The sequence below is a fragment of the Gymnodraco acuticeps genome, unplaced genomic scaffold (genome assembly GCF_902827175.1).
Source record: "Gymnodraco acuticeps unplaced genomic scaffold, fGymAcu1.1, whole genome shotgun sequence".
In the NCBI taxonomy this organism is placed as follows: Eukaryota; Metazoa; Chordata; class Actinopteri; order Perciformes; family Bathydraconidae; genus Gymnodraco; species Gymnodraco acuticeps.
The window spans coordinates 912,145-936,226 of NW_022990938.1; the positions used below are offsets into that span (position 1 = coordinate 912,145).

Below are 24,082 nucleotides of genomic sequence, written 5' to 3' on the forward strand. Positions count from 1 at the left end.
ATGGAAATTGGCCCAAAGGATTTCAGAGGTTGGCAAATTGCATCTCCAATCAATGCCAGGACTGTGCGGAAATCTATGTAAGCCGTGTGCGTAAAATCATGTTTTTATAGATTGGAGCAAAAGTGCTTACAAACAAACCAGACAAAGCAAAGCAAGTCATTATTTCGTTGCATTGTTAATATTTCTTCTAGGCAGAGACTCCAACACCATACAAATGAAGGCACAGAGACGGTAGGGGAGAATTAATTAACGGAAGAAAGTGAGGGGGGACATTTGTGGCTTTATTTTTCTGTTTTTAAAATTAGACTCCAAAGACATCTCCCCTGCTGTTATGATGAGGTTGGGATTATGTTATTAAACCCCTGACATCACGCCTCTCTCTGTGTTTCTGGCACCATCTTAGGTAACCTTACGTATCCTCAGTGGACACAAGCATGCACAAACTAGAATTCACACACACACACACACACACACACACACACACACACACACACACACACACACACACACACACACACACACACACAGGCGTAACACAAAATGCAGATACAGACATCTGGAGCGACCCAAGCCTGTCCAATGTGAGTCAGAGGCTAGAGAAAGAATTATGTAATACTTTGTCCCTGGATGAAAGGTTGAACTCAAGCAGTGAGCCTGAGCCATTAACTCCTGCTACACAAATGATTGGTTAATAACTGTAATGACTAGTTTGAAGTGAGTCTTTAAAATCCTGCTGTTGGAAAGATTGTTGCCCTTTTTTCCACTTAAGTTATATATTTATTTTGCCTTGTTTATTTGACAAATACCATTATTATTGAATGGAAGCTTTGGAAAGCTACTTGTGCCACAGTACAGGTTTTACTCAGGCTATTTTCCTTTAATAGCAATATTTTAGGAAATACGCTTTTTAACTTTCGCCATGGCAGATAATAAGAATGCCTCATGTTATGTGCGGGACTATTTCTTAGCCAAGCACAGTCAATTTGTGGTGGAATGGCACCCTTAAAGTGACAAACAGTCTCCAGGATTTGGGGCTACAGTATATCATCCAACTCTTGACAAGTATGCAATAAGCTCCCAAAATTCAAAAATAAACTACTGTCAGATGGTGTTGTTGCCATGACAGGCATATAAATATAACTACAGTACATGCACACAAGCACAAAATAACCAAATGTGTATTGTGGTTGTGAATACATTTTTTACATTTGAGTTCACTTGGTAAAAAAAAAGTAAAACTCTTACGGTGACTGCGTTGGTTGGTATTGTCTCCAATGTACGATATAGACTTTAAGTCAATCTTTAAATAGGGAGAGGGACTCTTTCGATATTCCCATTCTTCGTTAAACATTAATTTTGTGAACACAAGCCTTTGGAGAATGGATTAGCAGAACGTGTGTGTGGCTGCACTGTGTAAAATGCAAGTGTGTGGACCAATAAATAGACCTGCTGAGGAGCACGGTTACATTGTTCCCTTGTTGCCTCTCTCTGCCAGATAGCCCTGTTAAAAGCCACAGTGGAGGCTAAGTGGCAGGGTCATTTGTTACTAACAGCTTTATAGACTGCTGCGAGAACACTTAAACTTTACTCAGTCCATGACATAGCCTAGTTTTTAAATAATGTTGCCTCACTCACTAGGAAGATTGCCCCTCTTAAGTGATCCCTGAATGAAAAGAAAGGCACATTCGTCTAAGTGGTTTTAGCAGGTGAAGATGCATTTTAGGAATCAGGGTCGGGTTAGGGTTGGTTGTAAAGAGAAGATGCACCAAAGACCTTTTTTGCACTTACTTCACAGAGCTTGTAAGAGCAAGCAAAAAAAAGCCTCTCCTTCACGGATCAATTAACAGCACAATTTGTTTTTCACACTGTTAATAGCTGTGCATCATCATCAACGCATTAAACAATATCCAGGGTGACTTGTTGTGGGCAAGCAGCCAGGATATAGTTTAGAGCAGTGGTTCTCAAACTTTTTTCACTCATGTACCCCCTTTGAAAAAAAAATTCAGCCTTTCAGCATTTGTTAAGGAAAAAAAAGCCTATATAAAGAGGTACAGTGCAGCGCTACACCATCAGTGTCTGATTTATTAAAACATCAACCTTGTAACTGAGAAGCACTTAAATGCTACACTTCAAATGTTTACAATCCATCACTAAATTCATGGCAAACCAATTTTAACATCATGCAATAACACTGAGACGAGCATTGAACTGATCTTTTTAATAAGTTGTACAATGTAGTGAGAATCATGGGCTTGTGCTTCACTGAGGATCTTTGTCATTCTGACAGGGAGGCAAACTGCAGTTATTACACTTCGCGTTTTGAAATATGTGTAACTCTGTTAATATAAAACTCACAATGCTCAAACTTTGTTACTTTTCCTAAAATTGGTATATTTATTTATTTATTTAGGGGCGTGGGGAATGAAGAGAAAAAATATAGTAGCATTTTATGAGCATGGGATTTTGACCCCTCATATAAACATATGCATAATGCTGCGCTATACTTTGCGGCCACACGCCGTTGCCAAGCAACGCTTATTGTTTAGGTGTCCTTTGATAAGCAGGCAGTTTTATAATTAACTAGAACTAGCTAGATCTGATAGATTTGGACATAGACGCGAGTGAAGTCTAACCGGACGCGAAAGAGAGATCAGAGATCCGATCAGCTGCTGCTGACGGAGAACACGCAGCTCTGCATGATCACAGCTCCGCCGCTGTGACGGACCGTTGAGCCGAGCAAAAATACACTTAGAGTTAGACCTAACACACTTAGCTAGTTTATCTACTCTGGAACTAGCTAAACTAGTTATAAATATATTTATTTTTTACTGTCGGTCACTTATTAGAGGTTCAGCGAGCTGCACAAGACTGACGGGCTGTCAGGAGAGGGAGAGGAAAAGAGAGCACCCCGTTTATTTTTCCCATTTTATTATCCAGAATTACTGTAAACCTTTGAATTAAGTAGTTAAACTACTATTAGTAGTTTGTGTAAATGCATGTGTGTATGAATTATACGTTTTTGTATGATTTTAGTAGAATACATTTAAAACAATTAAAAAATGTTTTTTTTTCATTAGCATAAAATAAATCTCACGTACCCCCTGCAGTACTCAAACGTACCCCTAGGGGTCCGCGTACCCCCATTTGAGAACCACTGGTTTAGAGTCTTGCTGAAAGACATCAACAGATTCATCAACAACTGCAGGAAACCTGTCCCTTTTTGGTATCAACCAAGTCTCTATTAACAGACTGCATTCATGTAAAGAATTTAGGCAAAAGCTGAATTTTGGCATTAAAAGCAATTTGGTTATCTGAGTAAAATGTGAAGGATCCTGATCAACATGGTGGTGTTCATTTTTATTAATGATTAATGCACATATTTCATCTTATTACACGGCTACCTACTAAATGAACCAACGACTTGACCCACAATATTGATCAAAAATGATTTTGTTGTCCACAGCTGACGTTAAATATATATACCAGACTTCTTTCTGTGGATTGATTGGCTGCACATAGTCCCTTGATCCGACTAAGCAATGATCTGTTGTCCTAAGCAGCGGTCTGTTAGCGGAAATCAACAACCACTAGAATGTCCAAATTGACCAGATTGGGTATTTAACTAAGCCGCGTTATTAGGGCCAATTATATGGGAGCTTTGGTTGTCCCAGTGGAGGCAAAATTGGAGGAACCCATTGGCCCAAAATTCAGTTTATCAGCTATTGTCTTACTTTGATTTAGCTTATTATGCTTAAAATGTTACTTGTTGTACCATCGGGGCGTAGATGTTCTTTCTCAACTCTAACTCCAATCATGCGTACTGTGGACTGCAATCAGTGAGCGCACCAAAACTGAATATCCGCTGGCTATTGCAGAAGTCCTCAAATATAGCAACTTGCCCCCAGAGGCTTATCGTCGTCCGACAAATAGCAGGTAGATTGTGAGATTGCTAACCCTTAGGTTGTGTGCAGATATCGGCTACAGTCAGTATAGAGCTGATCCTCTGTCGAGCATTACTTGACCTGGCTGTTTGGAAAAAGGACAGACGTAAGCTTATCAGCGCGGCTTGACACAGCACTGCACCAGCTGCACTCTGTAATTACCAGCAGTGCAATCAGCAGACTCATTAATTTGCCCCGACTGACAGCCGCTGACGGCTCAATTGCAGAAAATGCACTGATACAACTTCATAAGTAAATGGAACTGACATCTTGAAGCATTCTTCAGTCTGGGTGTATACACTCAGAAAAAATACGTATTATTATGAAGAGATGCATTTACAGACAATAATATGATTTCCTCTAATTGCGAAGCCATTTTCTTATACATGATTAGGGTGTCATGAGAAGTGGTACCGAGAGGGCTTTCTGGTTCTGCAGAAGTATTGATTTAAGTGTAAACCAATGTGAAGTGGTCCAGAATAGACATTCCACCGGCAAAGTAATTGGGGTGAGTGAGCCAGCAGAATTGGCCCAGATATAGGTCATATAATAGGTTGTTTACGCGGGCAATTTGACATGATGCATGAGGGAACAGGCTACAAGAAGGTCGAGCTCAAACTGCACTGTGGCACAGGTGCAACGGCTAAACATTGAGAGAAAACACTCAAGTGGAATGATTCATTTCAAAATACACAAGTCATGTTTTTGAAGAACCTGGGTGTATACAATATGGGCGCACCTTTAGAAATGTTTTATAATGATAATAAAGGCTACAGTATCTACTCACATTGAGGTTATTTCTTTCCTATTTATTCTTCTATTCTGAACCATTATTAGGGCCTGAGCTCGACACAGTCGGAGCGAAGACCTATTGAAATCCTTGTGATTATTTTTCCTATTAGAAATGTTTTCTATCAAATGAATTGGCTTTTTTTTAGGGTTTTAGCATGCTCAAAAGACGGAGAATTTTCCCACACTTGTCAGGTCTTGTGAAAAATTTGATATTTTGGGGGTTTCGTAATTGGCACACGTAAAATGCCTCTAGCGCCCCCTAACAAGCAGCGTTTCATTGTGCTTTCACTTAAAAGTCCGAATTTGGTAGACATATGTAGCATTATAGGACACACAAAAAGGCCAGTGGGAGGCATATCGTATACCCAACAGGAAGTCGGCCATCTTTTTTTAGATCTTCAACTTTTGCCATTTTTGCCCTTTTCAGGGCCCGTGCCATAACTATCTTCTCTTACATTTTTTATCCGAGTGACTCCAAATGTGACCAGCACCATCAGAAGACTTGGAGAATCACAACTTATCTTTTTTATTTTCATCGATATCGTACGATCTTGCCGTGACACGCCAAGACAAAGGAAATTGCTGTAACTTGACCGTATTCCTAAAATTACCAAATCTCTCATGGATGATCAGAGTCCTGGCCTGAAGTCAGCTGCATGACCATAGTCACTCATCTACATAGCGCCCCCCGCTGGGACCAAGAAGTAACACATTTTGGACTAAAAAGTCCTCCTCCTCCCAGATTATTCAGATTCATTGATGTGTGTGTGTGTGTGTGTGTGTGTGTGTGTGTGTGTGTGTGTGTGTGTGTGTGTGTGTGTGTGTGTGTGTGTGTGTGTGTGTGTGTGTGTGTGTGTGTGTGTGTGTGTGTGTGTGTGTGTGTGTGTGTGTGTGTTCTGGAAAATCTGATTCCCATATAGGGAAACGTAGTGAGGAAATCAGTTCGACCATTCCGTAAAACGAAAGCAGTGACAAGAAGCACCTTATTTGTTTATTTGTGCACATGCACAGAACAAATCGGGTTAATGTTACTGATTGGTTTGTGACGATGACGATTCAGTGCTGCGAGTGCAGGGATCCTTGAAGTACCCCAACGTGCGTTGACTTGCGAAGGCCCCGTTTATTGCTGCTTGCAGCTTTAATTAATTTTATTTTCTCCTCTTTCGCTTTCACCTGGTGTCAGAGTGCTCGTCTGAGGCCTTTCACTGCAGCTATTCCCTGTCCTTCCTTACACAATTGAGATCTAAATTGAAAAGGAGGCAGCCTGTGGCAGCAAATGAATGAATAGAATGCAAGGTCAGTGAGGAGTGGGTAGTGAGGAGACATGAAAAATGATAGCTAAGATTCCAACCAGAACCACTCATTGTATTATAAATGTACGTCTTCATGGTGCACGTCTTGACAAATTAGTTTGAAATGCAAATGCATCATGTTTACCATTCTCGGTTTTTAACTATGGACAAATGGAAATGTTGACCTGATGATGGAGCTATAGTCAAAAAGTTATGGTTAGGGACAATGGAACCTTAACAATGCCATTAATTTGGTGTAACTGCATCTTTAATTAATGTGAATGGCATTGCTCATAACTGTAGCCAAATGGGGACAATTCAACTAGTTTGTTTTAATGGTAAAGGTCATAGCTGCCAAATGATTCAGAACAAATCAAACACTCCAGCCCATATAAAGCAGCGTTAATGTGACTTTCATCAACCTTTCATACTCGTAATGTTGGTACTTTTTTTCCATCTTTGACTGACCCAATTAATTCAGTTGAATGTCACGACTCCCCTGACCTGATTAGAGGTTTATTAGGATCACTTGTTGCACAAGGTGTTAGGACTGGCTCCTAATTAGGAATTGAGAGCAGCTTGGTGCTTTTCCAACTCATGGCCAATCAGAGGGTGACGACACCCTTTCTTTAGGGCTTAAGAGAGGTAGTGAAACACACACCAAGGACATTCTGATCCTCCTTTGACACACTGCAAACCTTATTTCATCAGTCAGCCAGAAACTCTGGTCTTTAGGCTAGTGATGGCGAGATGAAGCCTTATGAAGCTTTGCAGCTTTCCAGCCAATTGGTTCGCAAAAGGGTTCATCTCATGAGGCTTCATCTGTTGGTCAAAGTGTGTAAAACAGGCAGATATGACATCTCAATAGTGTGATCATCAGAGTTCCCAATAAGTGAAGCCTCACAATAACTCGAAACAATAAACATAAAATCATATCTTCATGTAATCAATTTGTAGCAATATTGTATATATTCCTGTTTAATGATTGTGATTGAAAAGCTTAAGGAGGCTGGTAAACATTGCAAAGAGGGATTTCTATCTCTAAATAATATTTTATTTCACTTCTTCTGACTGAAGCTTTGTGTCAAGTTGTACACAGTTACTCTTCTCTCTTCAATACATATTTTTAAAGCTTACGGCACTGGGAAAATCACAACACAGTCAGTCTGTCTTGGCCCAGGACTATTTCGAATAAGAGATTTAATGAGACCTATTCTGGTTAAACAGGTCAAATAAAAAATTATAAACCTCCGAAGGACAGTAAATACAGGTCTAACAAGGGGACAAGTATGGCTCAGTGGTTCGAGCAAGTTTCGAGCATAATGTAAGTACTAAATAACTAAACCAAAAAAAATAATAATATATTTATAGAGCAAAATAAAAAATATTTTAAATATATTTATGTATGTAAAAAATGTATAAATATTATTATAATAATTTAATAAAATGATCATAAAACAAAGAAAATGAAATTATTGTACAAATACATGGAAATCAAATATTGGTAAGAATTAAATAAAATACATAAAAATATTAAAGGTTCGTGCTGGTCAAACGGCGGTACTACACTTCCTTTAGGTTGCTGGGCCCGGAACCACTTTTTCCCATTGACTTACATTGGGAAAGAGTGGTCTGTAACTCGTTGGATAATTTTTTTTAAACTAAATAAACCAGTATGAACGTTTGTATAGCCCTTATTAAAAACATTCGTTCCTCAAGTTGTAAAAATGTGCTAATAACGTTATTCTGAGAGTTATTTCCCCTCGGCATTATGAACGCGCATCTAACCCACGGGACCGCGCCGCCCGTTCAAGTTACGTGTTCAGTACTACATGAGTTTCTCTTTACCCATGGATGCACAATAACAACGGACCATATCGCCTTACTGCCATCCCACGGAGCTGTAATAATGGATATATTGCACATGTTTGCTGTAATTCATCATTTGTAAAATATTATACTACATGGGCTGTATGATGTAAATCTTGTACCGTAAATGTTGTATTAAATAAAGTTAATATTACCGACGTAGATTAACGTTCCTGTAGCTTCTTATTGCACTTGCAATTTTTTTAGTTACTTGTGGGCTACTTAACATGAATAATCACAGTTACTATCCTTTTACTCCATCACATTTCAAAAAGAAATAGGCTATTGTTATTTTAACTCCACCACAGTATTCCATCATCAGCTTTACTTTTTAGATAAAGTTTTAACTCACAATTGATCATAACAAGCTTCAACATATACATTTTTATATATTACCAAGTGGTTTCATGTACAACCCACACAAGTATCATGCTAAATGAAGCTCTGTTGCTTGGATATCACTAGATCCTGATGTCAGCGTAATATAAAAGTACATAACGATTGATGTGTAATTTAGCATAATTTACTAGCTAGCCGCTAGCTGCTAACTGCCGCCTCGTTAATATAAATCCAGTACCATGCTGTCATGAACGCGCGGTGCTGTTACGTGTACGCAAATTCACGTGCTTAATGTGAACGAGCCTTTTGGGCGGCGTGGTTAAAGTTGCGCATGCTCTATGAGTGCACATACGGGTACTTCTCAGGCATGCCGGGTAATCTGTGACGTTTCGCTCTCTCAAAAGTTGTGCCATTTTGTCATCATGCGCCATTGAGCAAATCTCATAGGAATGAATGAGGCCCCGCCTCCCACGCTGTATCCAGTTCTTATTATACATCCATGACTCGAGCTGGTTTCTCCAAAATTACCTACCCCACCTTTAATTATATAAAAAATAACAACTTGCCTCGGGTCCTAAGGGAAAAAAAGACAATGCAGCAACTCCTGGGGTTGTCATCTTGAAATCAAGTAACCGAGACCCTCAAACACCAATGTTTCCCCGCTTGCAGCCTCTGATAAGCTAAGCTAACCGTCTTCTGGTTCATACTTTATATTTATTTTAGAGAAGCTTTCATTTTTCCTTTAACATCCTACACATACGTAAGGTTATCAAACATCAAATCAATGAATGACATCCCATTAAGATTCTAAAACTCTATCATTTAATCAGTGTATATGCACGCACTTGGACATTTCCATTGAAATGATAACTGCAGATGATAACCGACAACATTACGCGTTCATCATTGCGAGCTACAGAGGTGACATTTACACCATGACAGGAAATGTGATGAACTATCAATCTCCCATGCATATACATGTGCACACACTCACACATGCTATGAATAACTGTGATGTGCTCGGATGTCGGCCGAGCACATTAATGTGCAGCTGAAGAAAAACTTGATCACCTTGAGTAAATCAGCACTATACTGTTTTCCATCTATTCCAAAGGCGGCCATTTATTTTGTTTTCATCAGTAAAACAGATGCAAATGAAATGAAACCATTTGAACGATAAATCTAACATGAAAAAGGAAAATGCATTACCGTGGATTCATCATTACATTACATTACATTACATTGCATTTAGCTGACGCTTTTATCCAAAGCGACTTACAATAAGTACATTCCACCAGGAAGACACAACCTTGAAGAAAACAGAATCATATAAGTACATCAGGTTTCATAGAGCCAAACATTTCAAGTGCTACTCAACAATATCATCACCTGATATTTGAAAAAAGAAAAGACCCAGCCTGTTAAAGACCTATTATTTGTTAACCTAAGAATGAGACTTATTCTGTAATAAATCACTTTGATGGAGTAGAAGTTGTTGTTTTGGGATATTTCATTTTTTAAGTAAATGTCCTATCTCTCCATGAAGTATAAAGCACACTTTTGCCCTCTGCTACACACTGCTCCTTTTTGTTTTGGTGAAAGACCCATTTTCAGCACAATAGTCTCATATATTAGTACCACTTATTGATTAAATTATTGATTTTTTTCATGTAATGCAATCATCTTTGTCAGCCCCCAAAAGCATTTAAGCTGACTGAAATATTTGGTATATAGAATGTCACCTATTCTCCAATCCCATGTCTTTTTTCTTTCATAGAAAACCCTTATTCATTTTGGCATATTATTGGCCAAAACCATTAGCCAGACCATTTTACAAAACAGACCATAGCCAGTCAATTTATAATCTGAATTTATTATGGAAATGAGCTGAAACAAAGAGTAGGCTACTTAATTTTTCTTTCTAACCATGATAATGAAGGTTGTAGAGAATAATTTGGAGAGAGTTTGATATTTAATTAATGTAATCCATCTTGACGGAGAAGTGTAAACCCTTCAATTCTCTTTGAAATTCGGTAGGGAAATTATCTTCCCAGTGTGGTATATTACATTGTAATGAGCCCATGGCCTTTTAAATATCTTTCTGAGTAAAGAATAGATCAAGATTCTTTGTCACAGTGTGCAGTCTCTCTGTATATTTCCACTCTCACCTGATCTCAGCTCCTGACACGCCTCTCCGCCCCTCTCATCAGCCTGACTCTGCTCACCTGTTCACACACCTGCATCCAATTAGCCTGGTAAAAGCCCCTGCCTCAATTACACCTGTTTGCCAGATTGTTTCTTCGCTCTCTACATGCGAGACCTTCCCGCACTCTTTCCCGGACGGATTTCTCGTTGCCGACTCTGCCTTGTTTGGACCTACCTGTTATTTGGATTCAACTAGTGATGGCGAGATGAAGCCTTATGAAGCTTTGAAGCTTTCCAGCCAATTGGTTCGCAAAAGGGTTCATCTCATGAGGCTTCATCCTGGGCTTCATTTGAACACAATCCCCCTGTTGGTCAAAGTGTGTAAAACAGGCAGATTGGACATCTCAACAGTAGTGATGGCGAGATGAAGCCTTATGAAGCTTTCCAGCCAATTGGTTCGCAAAAGGGTTCATCTCATGAGGCTTCATCATGGGCTTAATTTGAACACAATCCCCCTGTTGGTCAAAGTGTGTAAAACAGGCAGATTGGACATCTCAACAGTGTGCTCCATCTCATACCGAGTTCCCAATGAGTAAAGCCTTAGAATAACTCTAAACAATGAACTGAGCTCTCTTGATTCCATCGTGTCACCGGGCCCAGGTACAGGAGGGGTAATATATGGTTCTTATTATACATCCATGGGTATGAACCGGTATGAACGTTGTGGTTCAACCGATCTGAATCGCTTCCTGAAGCAGTCACGTGGTATCGACAGGCAGCGAGGCTTCGTTTGTCATCGATGACGTCACTGGCCCAAAACGATACAAGCCTCGATACATGCTTCACAAAAAGCTTCGGGGATTACTCGACACACGCTCCGAAGCCTCGGCGCAATACGTAACATCACTACTCAACAGTGTGCTCTATCTCATACCGAGTTCCCAATGAGTAAAGCCTTAACAACTCTATACAACGAACATAAAATCATATTTTCATGTTAACAATATTGTTTTTATTCCAGAATGATTGTGATTGAAAAGCCTAAGGAGGCTGGTAAACATTGCAAAGAGGGATTTGTATTCCTTAATAATATTCATAAACGTAACCATGTTGTATCCTGAGAAAGGCTAAACCATATCAAAGAATACATTTATTAACTACATTATCTCATTTAGCTGTAGCTTTTATAAACAACAAAAAAGAGTTATTGTTCAGTCGTTGAACCAGGGATCCTGCAGTCAGGAGTCAACTGCTTTCCAGCTGAGCCACAGCACACACACTAAATCTCTCTGACAACACTGGACCATATTTATTCCTGTATTTATTCATTTATTTATTCATGTTTTTATTCCTACATTTATTTATGCTTGTATTTATTTATACTTATGACATGTTCTGACCTGGACTGCCATACATTACATTACAGGGTGGCGCTACTGTAGGTACAATTAAACGCTGAGCAACTAATTTTTAGGCTACCAAAATTTTTCAAATAACTTTTACACTGTGAAAGGTATATTTCTAAGAGTGCCCATGTCAGACAACACTGTAGGAGCAACCTGTCAATCACAACGATGCCCAACCATATTTTATCATGTATTTGATTCTAAGTTGGACCATCATTTACTTAAACATTGTTATTTATTCAAAAATACTTTAAACTAGTGATGAATTTCCTAACATTCGGTCTATATGCTGTAAAATGTATTATCTCTTCGATTTACACACGGCATCTATTGCACGTCTGTCCGTCCTGGGAGAGGGATCCCTCCTCTGTTGCTCTCCCTGAGGTTTCTCCCATTTTTTCCCCTTAAACTGTGGTTTTTCTCTGGAAGTTTTTCCTTGTACGATGTGAAGGTCTAAGGATAGAGGGTGTCATTTTTCTCATACTGATATTCTGAACAATCTGTGCTGTTGTATTTGCTGTAAAGTGTCTCTACTGTAGGCTATTTTTATTATATGTACAGCACTTTGGCTCGACCAAAAATCGTTTATAATTGTGCTATATAAATAAAACTTGATTTGATTTGATTGATACCAAAAACTATTAATTAAAACATATAATGAGGAAGTTATTCAAGGGAGACATGAGATAATCTTCTCATAGACTTCAATACATTCTTCCTTTTGAAGCAAGTAAAGTTGACCCCGATTTTGGCAATTTTACTTCTGCAGTGGCTTCACTTTTGGACCTTAAGGATTCCCCTTGATTTTAAATAGGCTATTGTTAGCTTACTGCCATATCTAAGCAAACGCTGTAAAAAGACCAAAAATGTGTTGACAGCTTGTTGGTTCTGCCCCACATTCAGTTAATTCTCGTTGAACAAATACTTGGTTTTGTTACTGTCCAAACTTAGAAAGATATGTTGTGAAAAGTGTTTTTTCTTTTCAAAATATACTTAAATGCTTGATTGGCCAGTTAAATAACCTATCAAGTATTTTCGAAAGATTTATTTCCAGCTTGAAAAGGATGCTTCAAAGAAGGCCCCTGATCAAACGCTTTCTTCAATACCTTATTTCCCATAACTCTAGAAGTAGAAAATCAATATCAATAGAGGTCTTCATTTCTTTCTCATCTCATATTTTCATGGCTTCTGATTCTTTTTGCATTAAAGTTCTTGTGAGTAAGAGACTGGCACTCAATCATACTCAGACAAAAATAGGAGAATTCCCGGAGAAATAAGGTTTTACCTGCAAATCACATAATGATAACATTTACGTGGACATAATAGATGACAAAATATTCACCAGGAAAAATGTTCTCAGGCAAATTTCAACTCTCTGCAAACACAAAGCAAAAATGAATTGATTACCCTTTCAAGCATTATACAACTGTCAGCGTAACACTCAGTTGTGATTTTTAAGCGTCTGCCTTCAGACTCCCTCTCAGCTTCCAATATGAATAGATAATTACACTGCGTCATTCATCTTTTTTGGAGGTTTTGTGATGTATTTCAACCCACATCTCCAGCACTGTGTGAGTCAGTGTGGTCCAAAACCGTGTTGCGCTGGGCCGAGCTGCCCTTTCTTCTTTTTCTGGTCTTTATTCAGGCTCTATCAAGTATTTTAACATCTCGTACACTGCCACAAAAGACACAAGGAAATCCATTTGTCATGTCCCTTACACTACAATTCATTATGGATGGGGCACTGAACCACTACAAAAGCGGCAATTCCTTTTATAGGGTCAGCTTTTCAGTGTTTTCTGAGAAACCAATTTCAAAACATAATTAATCTCCAGTGAGAGATGTTTTGTGCTGGTTGGTTAAGGTGGAACTCTGTCTTCACTGTTGTGGAAAGTAATTCAGAATGGATGATGATTACAAAACCAAGGACTATGTGAGCTGGCCTTTCATCGTACCTCTTACTCATTTCAGGTCAGGTGAGTGTCCTGAAAATAAAAAAGATACACTGGTGAACAAAGAGATGGAGATTTAAACGGGAGATGTTTATATATTAAGTATTACAATGGTTGAAAACAGCCTTATTCAACAGATTTTTATATTTGTAAAGATTGTTTGTCGGCAACCAGTGCCTTTCTTTAGTGAGTTAAAACCCCAGTTGAGATTAATATTTGTATAGAGCACCTTCCTTTGCCAGGCATGCCACTGACTTCCTGGCAGCCATTAGCACGGCTGAGGGGAAAAAGGTATTTAAATGTCAAAAGCGAAAGTATAGTCCTTTGAAATGCATCAACACAGAAACCCTTTTCTCAAACACGTAACCTGTATTTCTATTATTGCTGTTTGTTTTGTGCATATTTAAAATAACAGGAACAAGTTCTGCTATTGTAATTGTGTTCTCCAGATAGTGTGAACTTTTGCTTCACAGTGACAATGTCAGTAGTGGTAATTTGATGAGTGCAATATCTGTGTGGGTGAGCATTAAGAAATGCTTGTTATCACTTCAATTCAGCATAGCATAGCAACACAGGCAATTTAAGCTGCAGTGAAGTGATGTTGTCAGCTGCTGCGCTGTACCATCTGTGCTTTGTCATACAAGTACAGTCATAAACCTAGTTGTTATTTGAAGTATTATACGGTCAAGTACCTTGTTTGGATTTGAAATGTTGTCCAGTGACCGTTGGATTGATTGCATGGACATGGAAATTGTAGTGCAGTATAAGTATGATGTAGCATAGAATGTAAATACTCAAGTAAAGTACAATACCTCACAAATGCCCTGAAACACAGCACTTGATATAAGTACTTAGTCCTTCCACCACATAGCACACGGTGGAAGTTTGAATAACCTTGCTGTACCTTTCCACAAATATGACCACAAACAAATATACTCTTTGGAGAAATAAGCACATTCTCACAATAGCTGAATTATATTGTATCCTTCCTTACATAAAAATGGAGGCGAATTTCAGAAAAGGGCCTTGGTGCTGAGCAGCACATTACAATGCAGAACACATCAGTAAGATGAATGTCACTGTGCTGGCCTGTTTGACAAACACACTCCACTCTGGATATTCTCTCATCCTCCCACTGATCAATTACCAACACTGCTGAGATCCACAGTCAGCGCTGCTGCTTCTGTGTGTATCTGCCAGTGTGAATCTGAAGGACATATTTGAAGGCTTTGCACATTAAAAACATCTCTGAAGTGAGGGTTTTAGTCTACAAAAAAAATACAGATTCAGCGCTTTAATGAGCTTAATAAGAAGCTTGTAATGGCCATATGGTCATCGAAATGCGACCATAGAGATCAGACACGACTAAAAACAACAGAAAGTTGTATGTATGCGAGTGTGTGTGTGAGACGCGTTGCCAAACAGACAGCAGGGCCGAGAGAGAGAGAGTGTATGATGAGGAAGCGTGAAGAGTGAGCAGAGGGAATGTGTGCCTATTCATCTCCTCGCTGGGAGCAGGCAGGTACAGAGGTATGGCAGCCTTACAAGGTCAATATTTTACTTTGGCTTGTGCTCGCTAATTAAATTACAGGCAAAGTGCCCCAGGAGAGCACACAGAGAGATACAAGCCCCCCCTCAGCTCTGCAAGCCAAACAATTTGTAGCATGAGCTCAGACGTTGGTGTCGCTATACACAGACGATTTGTAGTACTTTCAACTTTTTTTAAGTAGATCAGGGGTGTATCAAGGTACAACAGAGCAGCTGGGATGGCATTTGAGTTCTTTCTTTGTAAATAATCTCTCCCTGGCAAATTTGAAATAGTAAAATGAATCAGAGAAGTTCACAAACCTTGAAAAATACCCAACTTTTGTCTGATTGCCATGTTATTTGACCTTGACCAACATGTGTGTCATGCAACATACAGTTATAGCCTATGCATGTCAACACATGTTTGTCTTCAAATGGAGTATGAAGCTCAGACAGCAGCTGTTAATGAGCATGACTGATGTAAAAAAAAAGTCGTATTTGTTTATAGCAGGGCCTGAGGGGGAGGGACATGAAGAAATGACAGCCTGTCAGACTGATCGTCACTAATAAGAGCGGCAATGTCACAAATCCACACACTGTGGAATAATATCAGAACACGTTTGTATTAAACTGTGAAAATGAAATCAGAACGATCAGTGGTGTGAAGTAACTAAGTACATTTACTTAAGTACTGTACTTTTTGAGAGACTTGTACTTTTAATTGTATTTCAATGTTTAGCTACAATACAGAGGCTCCACTACATTTATTTGAACATTGAGTTACTTTGCAGATTTGTATTATTAATGTGAAATATAATCAACACTCAAATCAGACTTTAGTTACCTGGAGTAAATTCACAAGCTACCCTACAGTACAAAGTCATTAAAACTAGCTGCACCTTTACCAGCTTTGATAACACTAACTAATCAACTAATCAATGCATATAATATATATTATTCTGAAATGGGCCAATCTGCATAATGAATATTTTGTGACTAATTTGTACTTTTATTTGAGTTACATTTTGAATGCAGGACTTTTGCTTGTAACAGAGTATTCCTACACTCTGGCACTTCTACTTTTCCTGCAGTACAAGATCTGAATACTTCTTCCAACTCTGACAACAACAGAGCCTTTTCACAAAACTATAAAGTCAATCTTAATGTATATATAATACCTTGCTTTATATCTTGTTATTGTGCATTTGTAAATTCAACATATGTTCTACTTTCTTCCTTATTTCTTGTCTTTTAATTTGGTTTGTACAATGCCATGTCTTTTTATGCTGCTGCAACTCACATATTGAGATCAATAAAGTACTATCTTATCTCTCTTATCATAAAAAAAAATTGTTGGCAGACGTTAGAATGAATCAGCTCTCCCATTGGCTGAGCGCACCAGGAAGTCCAGGCTGTTGCTGTCATATGACTGTGACGCAGGAGCTTCCTGAAAGTCAACACAGCAACAACATGGTTCCCAAACTTCAACTTCCCCACGGTGCAGCGATCACCGGGCTGCTCCTGCTCTCCCTGGTGCCCCCGGCGGAGGCTTACGACGCAGGGGACGCTTTAGCCCTGCTCTTGTGCTCCATCCTCGCCGGGGTGGGCTTCTGCGCCTTCCTCGGCTGGTACGCACGGAGGCGGAACGCGCAGCTGTGAGCGAGAGACTCTTCGTGATCGTGCGCTTGTCCTGTCCTGTTATCATCCTCCGCAATACTGCATAGCTCTTTCTAATCCACTGTGCACCTTCTGGCACTGAGATTTGTGTCGGATCGGCTGATAAAAAACGTGCTTTATTGGGATTAATGCGTCAGAGGGGAACACGTGTTGCAGAAGCTGGATCCAGGAAGTCCAAAGAAAAACGGCTACTGTTGCTCTGCTGAGATTAAAGACCAAACACTGTTGCCTTCTTTATGGACATACTTGCTACTGTATGTTATCCTATGATGATTATGCTTGCATTGCTTATTGTTTCCATGCTTGGATGGACCACTGTGATTTCCTGATGGGTCCGCAATGTGCAACACAACATTGCTATTGTTTTAAAGCACAATATCACAAGTGTGGTTAAAGAGAGGAGCTGTTTCTGCTGTTACAGTATGCAACAATAGCTGCGTGAGAATAATAAATTGATTCTCTCCACAACTCATGTCTGCATGATATTTTTGATTGTTTGCTTTGTACTCTACTCTTCTTTCATTCACAAAAGTGAGTGTACTATGGGTTTTAGAGATGGAGAAATGTATACTTATAATACAATTCACTGTAACACTTTCTAAATTAAAGTTTACATTTTGGCCTAGTGTCTGTTGCGTACAGTCAGAGTTGGCATAATGTTTTATTATTCAGCAAAAGCTACATTTATAATTAAAGTCCTGCATATAAAACCCTTATTTTCAAAAGGCAAAGAATAATAAGCACATTTTTTTCCGAAAAGTTAAATAACTCCTCTTGAGGCTGTAAATGTTCCTCTGTGACATTATTATATTGTTATTGCTGTTTCAAACTGTGCAAATAATTTTACTGTTTGCTATGGTTGGAAGAGATAAATTAAAGTATTTCATTAACCATACATAAAAAATACATTTGATTAGAAATATAATTATACCTTAAAAGTAGAACTTAGGTACAGCACTTGAGTAAATAATTAAAGCAAATATAATTACACGTACAAAACCACTATTTGTTCTCGCTACAAAACCTGAAGTGGTGATCAACTTTATCAAACTTGTGTAGCTGATTATTTAAAGTCATTATTCATCCTTGGGATGATGCATCATAATATCTGTGCCAAATGAGTGATTGTTCACTAGAGAATATTGGGATATGCAGAAAATCGTTAAGGCCTTCACATTAATTCATCTTTGTCTGGACGGTAATTCCCTAACAAAGTTGCATTTGCCGTATATTAATCATTCAGAGTCTACTGTATCCCCTGTCTACAACCCACTGTCTGCATTCATTATCAATAAGTGGGTCCCTGTGTCTGTGATATCTGGTGTGCTAGGATTGAAAAGGAGCAAACTACACTCAGTGGAATCCTTTTTTATCATAAAAAATTGAAATCTGCACATTTCCCCCCAGTATGTCACACAGCACTGACACATTTCCAACATGTATGATCATACAAAAATCATGTGTCATAGCCCAGTTAGAGACAAAGCATTGTGTGTACATGTGGCAGGTTGAATCATTGTTCACTTGTTAAGCTGCTCATGACATCACAGCTCTCCATGGTTGAGAAATCAAATCCTATGAATTTATCATGCTGCCCGGGCAGGATTAACAACGGTGCGCAAAGTGCCTGTCAATTATGCATATACAGTACAGGGGAAGTCATTCTACCTCGAGGTGACTAGGCTGCCTGATTTAACCCTTCGCTTCATGCTTCAACATTTCTGTAATGTATTCAAGTAGGATGCTATTACCTAATGGATATGGCAAACACCCTGTAAAAAGGTCAGAAACATTGAAATAATCATAAAATATACAAAGAACTAAACATCGTTCAGTGTAATACTCTTTTTTATTATTACAAACCACTGATTTAAATCAATCTTAAATCTATGAAATTGAGAAATATGTCCGTAAAGTGTCAGTAAAAAGTAATCACTAACAAACGTTACCAGGTGATAATGTAACGCGTTACAGTACCCTATGAGCAGATGTTACCGTGAGAGAGAGGGGGGAGCTGCTGCTGCTGCTGCTGCAACAAGAGACGAGACGCGTCTTGGATCACAAATAGGGATGCAGGGCGCATGCGCATTGGGCTCCGTTTACTGTAGGATATTCACCGAGGAGGAAAAAAAGGGGGCAGGCAACAAACCAGGCTTATTAAAAAAAAAAAACCCCGACTGGTGCAATGTAAATAACCGGCAGGAGGGACACGAAATCGGATTTTCAACAGGTAGGATTTTGATTGATCTTGTGATCGGATGTCTGTCTCTCTCTCTATTTCTCCCTCGCGCTCTATCCGTTTTTTTTTGGCCTTGTCTTGTGTGGTGGCTGCGATTCTGGGCAATCCATAGCGCGGACTTGGGAATGATTCTAGTCTAATGGAGGTACGGATTCGGTGATGCTTTATCCAGCCGAGTTGGACGCAAAGGACGATGACTTTACCCTGCTTTTTAGTTTTTTCACTGAAATCCCTCGGATTCAGACGCGCGTAAACGATCTAAGGACGCTTTAAAACGCGTAAGTAGACTCCAAACGGCGATATTTATGTAATCAGATGTAACCATAGCCTGTGTCATTTCATAAAAATAATGAAAGCATACATATTGAGTGTAAAATCACGGAATATTATTATCAGCAGGCTTGTTATTATCGCTACCAACCGATCCTTTTCAATCCATCCTGACTGGTAATCACACCCGCGCACTCTCAAGCCAAATGATGTCGAAATGCGGCTTTAGTGTCTCTGAATGTAAATGCTACTCTTTGTAATTACTTGTATAACAAAAAAGATGATGGGGAGAATTGACTGGCTCAATAAACGCCCTAATGAGAACACTGCTTATTAACGTGAGGACAGTAATCCAGTGAAGCTTTAATCAAGACAAAAACACGGATGCTTTATTATGTATGCACCCTCCGTCGATTTTCCACCATGCACGAAGGCTGGGCGAGTTTATTCGAGGCACCCACCGCTTTAAAGAGCCGTCCTCTGTTCTGCAGGGTATAAGGTGTGATCAAGAATAGCTTATTTTGGACTGCATTTCTCTTAATGTTTCACCGTGCGCACGAACAATTTCCCTAAAATGACATATCCAAACCGAGGATTTTTTTTTTCAACCAGTTCAGAAGCGTCGTTTCGTAATGAAGTCTGGGCTATGCCATCTTTTGTTCAGGAAATTCCGAAGCCACTTGAAATAATTGTAACAATTTCATAGTCTGCTCAAGCTCCATCACTGTCTGTCTGTATGTGTTTGACAAAGTATTCAAGCTGAGGCAAAGCTCTTTAAATCTAGAAATGTTAACCAAAAAAACACAAAAATGGCATGCAGAGAGAAATAAGTGCTTATCACAGTGTACAGTTGAAAACAATGCAGCTGTTGTGTTGGACTGTGTGCTGATGAGTAGATGATATTTTTTCAGGGATTTCTTTTGTATTTCTTTTTAGGTGTGATGAGACAAAGGAACAAAGGATGCCTTAGAGGAGAGGTTGCCTATATGCCTGGAAACCTCTTCAAAGCACACCACCAAATGGATATAACGCCTCCCCCTGCCACCTCTAGATCATGATACTTGGCTGAAGCTATTCCACTATCTTTATGATCCCTCCTCCATCTATGGCGAACTATAGCCATGCAGGGGACCACACCATCTTGCAGAATGTCTCTCCTCTCGCCACGTTCCTCAAACTGACCTCTCTGGGTTTCATCATTGGAGTCGGTGTGGTTGGAAACCTCCTGATCTCCATCCTGCTGGTCAAAGACAAGAGCCTGCATCGGGCGCCCTACTATTTCCTGCTGGACCTGTGCGCCTCTGACATCCTGCGCTCCGCCATCTGCTTCCCCTTTGTCTTCACCTCGGTCAAGAATGGATCGGCCTGGACCTACGGCACGCTGACCTGCAAAGTGATCGCCTTCCTGGGTGTCCTCTCCTGTTTCCACACGGCGTTTATGCTCTTCTGTGTCAGCGTCACTCGCTACCTTGCCATCGCGCACCACCGTTTCTACACCAAGAGGCTGACCTTCTGGACCTGTCTGGCTGTCATCTGCATGGTGTGGACGTTGTCAGTGGCTATGGCGTTCCCGCCGGTGCTAGACGTAGGGACATACTCTTTTATCCGGGAGGAGGACCAGTGCACGTTCCAGCACCGTTCCTTCAGGGCGAACGACTCGCTGGGCTTCATGCTCCTGCTGGCGCTCATCCTCCTGGCCACACAGCTGGTTTACCTCAAGCTCATCTTCTTCGTGCATGACCGTCGGAAGATGAAGCCTGTCCAGTTCGTGCCTGCTGTCAGCCAGAACTGGACCTTCCACGGGCCTGGCGCCAGCGGGCAGGCGGCGGCCAACTGGCTGGCCGGATTCGGTCGAGGCCCCACCCCCCCTACCCTGCTGGGCATCCGGCAGAACAGCAACGCAGCAGGCCGCAGGCGTCTACTGGTATTGGATGAATTCAAAACAGAGAAGAGGATTAGTAGGATGTTCTACATCATGACGTTTTTCTTCCTGGCTCTGTGGGGGCCCTATCTGGTCGCTTGCTACTGGCGGGTGTTTGCGAGGGGCCCAGTGGTCCCTGGGGGCTACCTCACGGCGGCCGTGTGGATGAGCTTCGCCCAGGCCGGGGTCAATCCCTTCATCTGCATCTTCTCCAACAGGGAGCTCCGGCGCTGCTTCAGCACCACACTCCTTTACTGCAGAAAATCCAGGTTACCAAGGGAACCCTACTGCGTTATATGAAGGTTTTGCTGGTTTTTTCTCATCTTTGTCTCTAATTCCCTGATTGATCTTGATATGGGCTTGTTCCCATTGTACAGCGCACTCTCTCTTCTATCTCTCTTCTCTTCATCTTCCAGTTTTCCCTCCTGTTCCTCCTTCTCCTAACCCTTGTTTTCAGAGGTAGAAGGTTGGACTGTCAATCACGAGGCTCTGCCAGGATGATTGAATACGATCAAACACGGAGGCTGGAGGTACTGGGAATACGCAGGAGGTCTGGATCCCCCCTCCTGTGTTTATGTTCTAGTAAACGGACATTGTGGAAGGCCATGCCAATGCAGAGATGCAAAAAGTTGAAAAAAAAGAAAAAATAATTGACAAAACACTCAAAACAAACCCTCTTGCTTTGGATATTTTGAAGATTCTGTGAGGTGTGAAATACGTAAAAATGAAAAGAAAAAAGAACAAAAAACAAAGATGATACCTCTCAAGGAATCACTGGAAATGTTTTACATTTTTAAGAGTTGCACTAAAAACAAGATGTAAAGATGCTTTTTTTTGGTCAATAGTCGCCGGTTGCATTGCAAGGACAACTTTTCTCTTTTTTCCAAACGAGACAATGAATGCTTTCATTTGCAACAGACTACACAACCGCTGTAAGTAAAGCAACACTTGGTGACTGTTGGAATACACCATCACAAGAGGATAAAATGGTTTTAATGTAAGTGATATCTTTTTCATTTACAGGGCGGCTGGGGTGGGGGGGCGGGGCTTAATGGTGGGGATTTACAAATATGTGGTTTTTGAAGTTGCAACTTAAAACTAGAAATAATTTCTTGTAGTTTTACGATCCATAATGTCCCTAGTGTCTGGCATTGTTATTTTTTTCTACTCACCTTTTTGCAAAAAAAAAAGAAAAGAAGATGAAATTGTGTTTGGATTTTGAAAAAAAAAGTTTCTTTTACGAACAAAACGTGTGCTCAAAAAATACATTGAAGAAAAAAGTTAAATGTGTCATCATATCCATGTACCTAAACACTATCATATTGTTACAGTATTGCCGATGCCACTCCGGGTGTTCTTGCCTTAATGGTTATGATATTGTCACGTTTCTTGGTTGTTGGGATTTTATTTATTTTTATTTAATTCACTCCTAAAAAGCTGTTTTTTTTAGATGCGAGGGGAGGTTTTTTCACATCGATGTGAAGTGCATGTCCATTTTTTTAAAAGCTGGTCCACTCCCATGAGCATCACAGGCCATACACTGAGCAGCCCATTTTTATTCTGCAATGGTTTGCTACACCCCACAGAGTGCTCAGAGCACAGGGTGTGTGTGTGTGTGTGTGTGTGTGTGTGTGTGTGTGTGTGTGTGTGTGTGTGTGTGTGTGTGTGTGTGTGTGTGTGTGTGTGTGTGTGTGTGTGTGTGTGTGGGTGCATGTGCGTGTGATTCAGAGTGTGTGTGCTGTGTGAATCAAACAACAGTCACTTCAAGACCAGAGCCTTAGTATGAAATCTTGCACAATTTGTAAAAAATGTAAAACAAAAAAAACCCACAAAAAAAGACATTTAAGGCACACCGTCTTGTTTCTACTTTCCCTACATTTGCTCTCTAAACTGATTGTTTTCAATGACTTACTTTTTTCTCTTGTGGCCATTTTAATATTTATTATGTATTCTTTTTTTGTATATTATAGATAGATGTGTGTGTAAGTATGTGAGTCTTTCATTTTTGAAGTCCCGAATGTGAGTACAGTTTCAGTTAGGATTGCATTTGCTGAAAGTTAACTGTGTAATCTGTTGCTTTTTGAAAATAAAAAGTTTCCATTTTACAACATTTGTTTTTAATCCCTCATTGGGTTAAGGTCATCATGCTAACAGCTGGAAAACATCTGCAAACCCCTTTGAGAATAGGGGCATCAATGGAAGTGTTTTAAAAAGGCTGCTTATGATGCATTTTTCATTTTCCTGCAGGTCAAACATGTCTCTAAAATGTCCTTGCAAAAATGATTACATTTTCATTGCTAAATATTGTAAAACCACTGCTGAAATGTCCATATTCAACCATTGTCATTTGTGATAAGGCTCTCTTCTGTGTGAAATGTGATCAAATGTTTAAATGTGTCCTATTTAGAAGATAATCGTATCTGTCATTTGAGTCGTTGGAACAGCTTGTAGAGATGGAATATATGCAATCCTTGTCATTGAATGTGAATTGTGTTTGACATTTCTTGGGAGTAATCTCCATGAATATGCACATATCCTTGGGCACAGTCACACTTCTTCATTCTGTGTTAAAGGGGAATACCACTGAATTTCAGATATAATATATGCGACTCCCATATGGAATAATGGCAGAGAAATCTGGATTAATAAATACCCTTGCACTGAGCCCCATAGCCACAAATGACATGGCGGTTTGTCCCATTCCCTTTTCAA

At 39.8% G+C, this 24,082-nt stretch overlaps 2 protein-coding genes across 4 annotated transcripts; both read left to right on the forward strand.

The window, feature by feature from the left end:
* Positions 1 to 16,693: 16,693 nt before the first annotated feature.
* Positions 16,694 to 17,408, forward strand: LOC117558251 (small integral membrane protein 30-like). Its single transcript, XM_034234297.1, has one exon. It carries the CDS (start codon positions 16,734 to 16,736, stop codon positions 16,920 to 16,922), a length of 189 nt encoding a protein of 62 aa, XP_034090188.1. The 5' UTR covers positions 16,694 to 16,733; the 3' UTR covers positions 16,923 to 17,408.
* Positions 17,409 to 19,038: 1,630 nt separating this feature from the next.
* On the forward strand, positions 19,039 to 23,475 carry gpr85 (G protein-coupled receptor 85). 3 transcript variants are annotated; one of them, XM_034234246.1, is made up of 2 exons: positions 19,039 to 19,170; positions 20,386 to 23,475. In XM_034234246.1, the coding sequence occupies exon 2, from the start codon at positions 20,537 to 20,539 to the stop codon at positions 21,668 to 21,670; it is 1,134 nt and encodes a 377-aa protein (XP_034090137.1). In that variant the 5' UTR covers positions 19,039 to 19,170; positions 20,386 to 20,536; the 3' UTR covers positions 21,671 to 23,475. The 3 variants fall into 3 exon arrangements, with proteins under 3 accessions (XP_034090137.1, XP_034090138.1, XP_034090139.1); XM_034234247.1 differs by lacking the exon at positions 19,039 to 19,170 and adding an exon at positions 19,258 to 19,457; XM_034234248.1 differs by lacking the exon at positions 19,039 to 19,170 and adding an exon at positions 19,928 to 19,948.
* The last annotated feature ends 607 nt before the right edge of the window (positions 23,476 to 24,082 follow it).

What these genes read in the sequence shown, in the direction of transcription:
- gpr85 (XM_034234246.1), top strand. Translation starts at nt 20,537, where the DNA reads ATGATCCCTCCTCCATCTATGGCGAACTATAGCCATGCAGGGGACCAC.
- LOC117558251 (XM_034234297.1), top strand. Translation starts at nt 16,734, where the DNA reads ATGGTTCCCAAACTTCAACTTCCCCACGGTGCAGCGATCACCGGGCTG.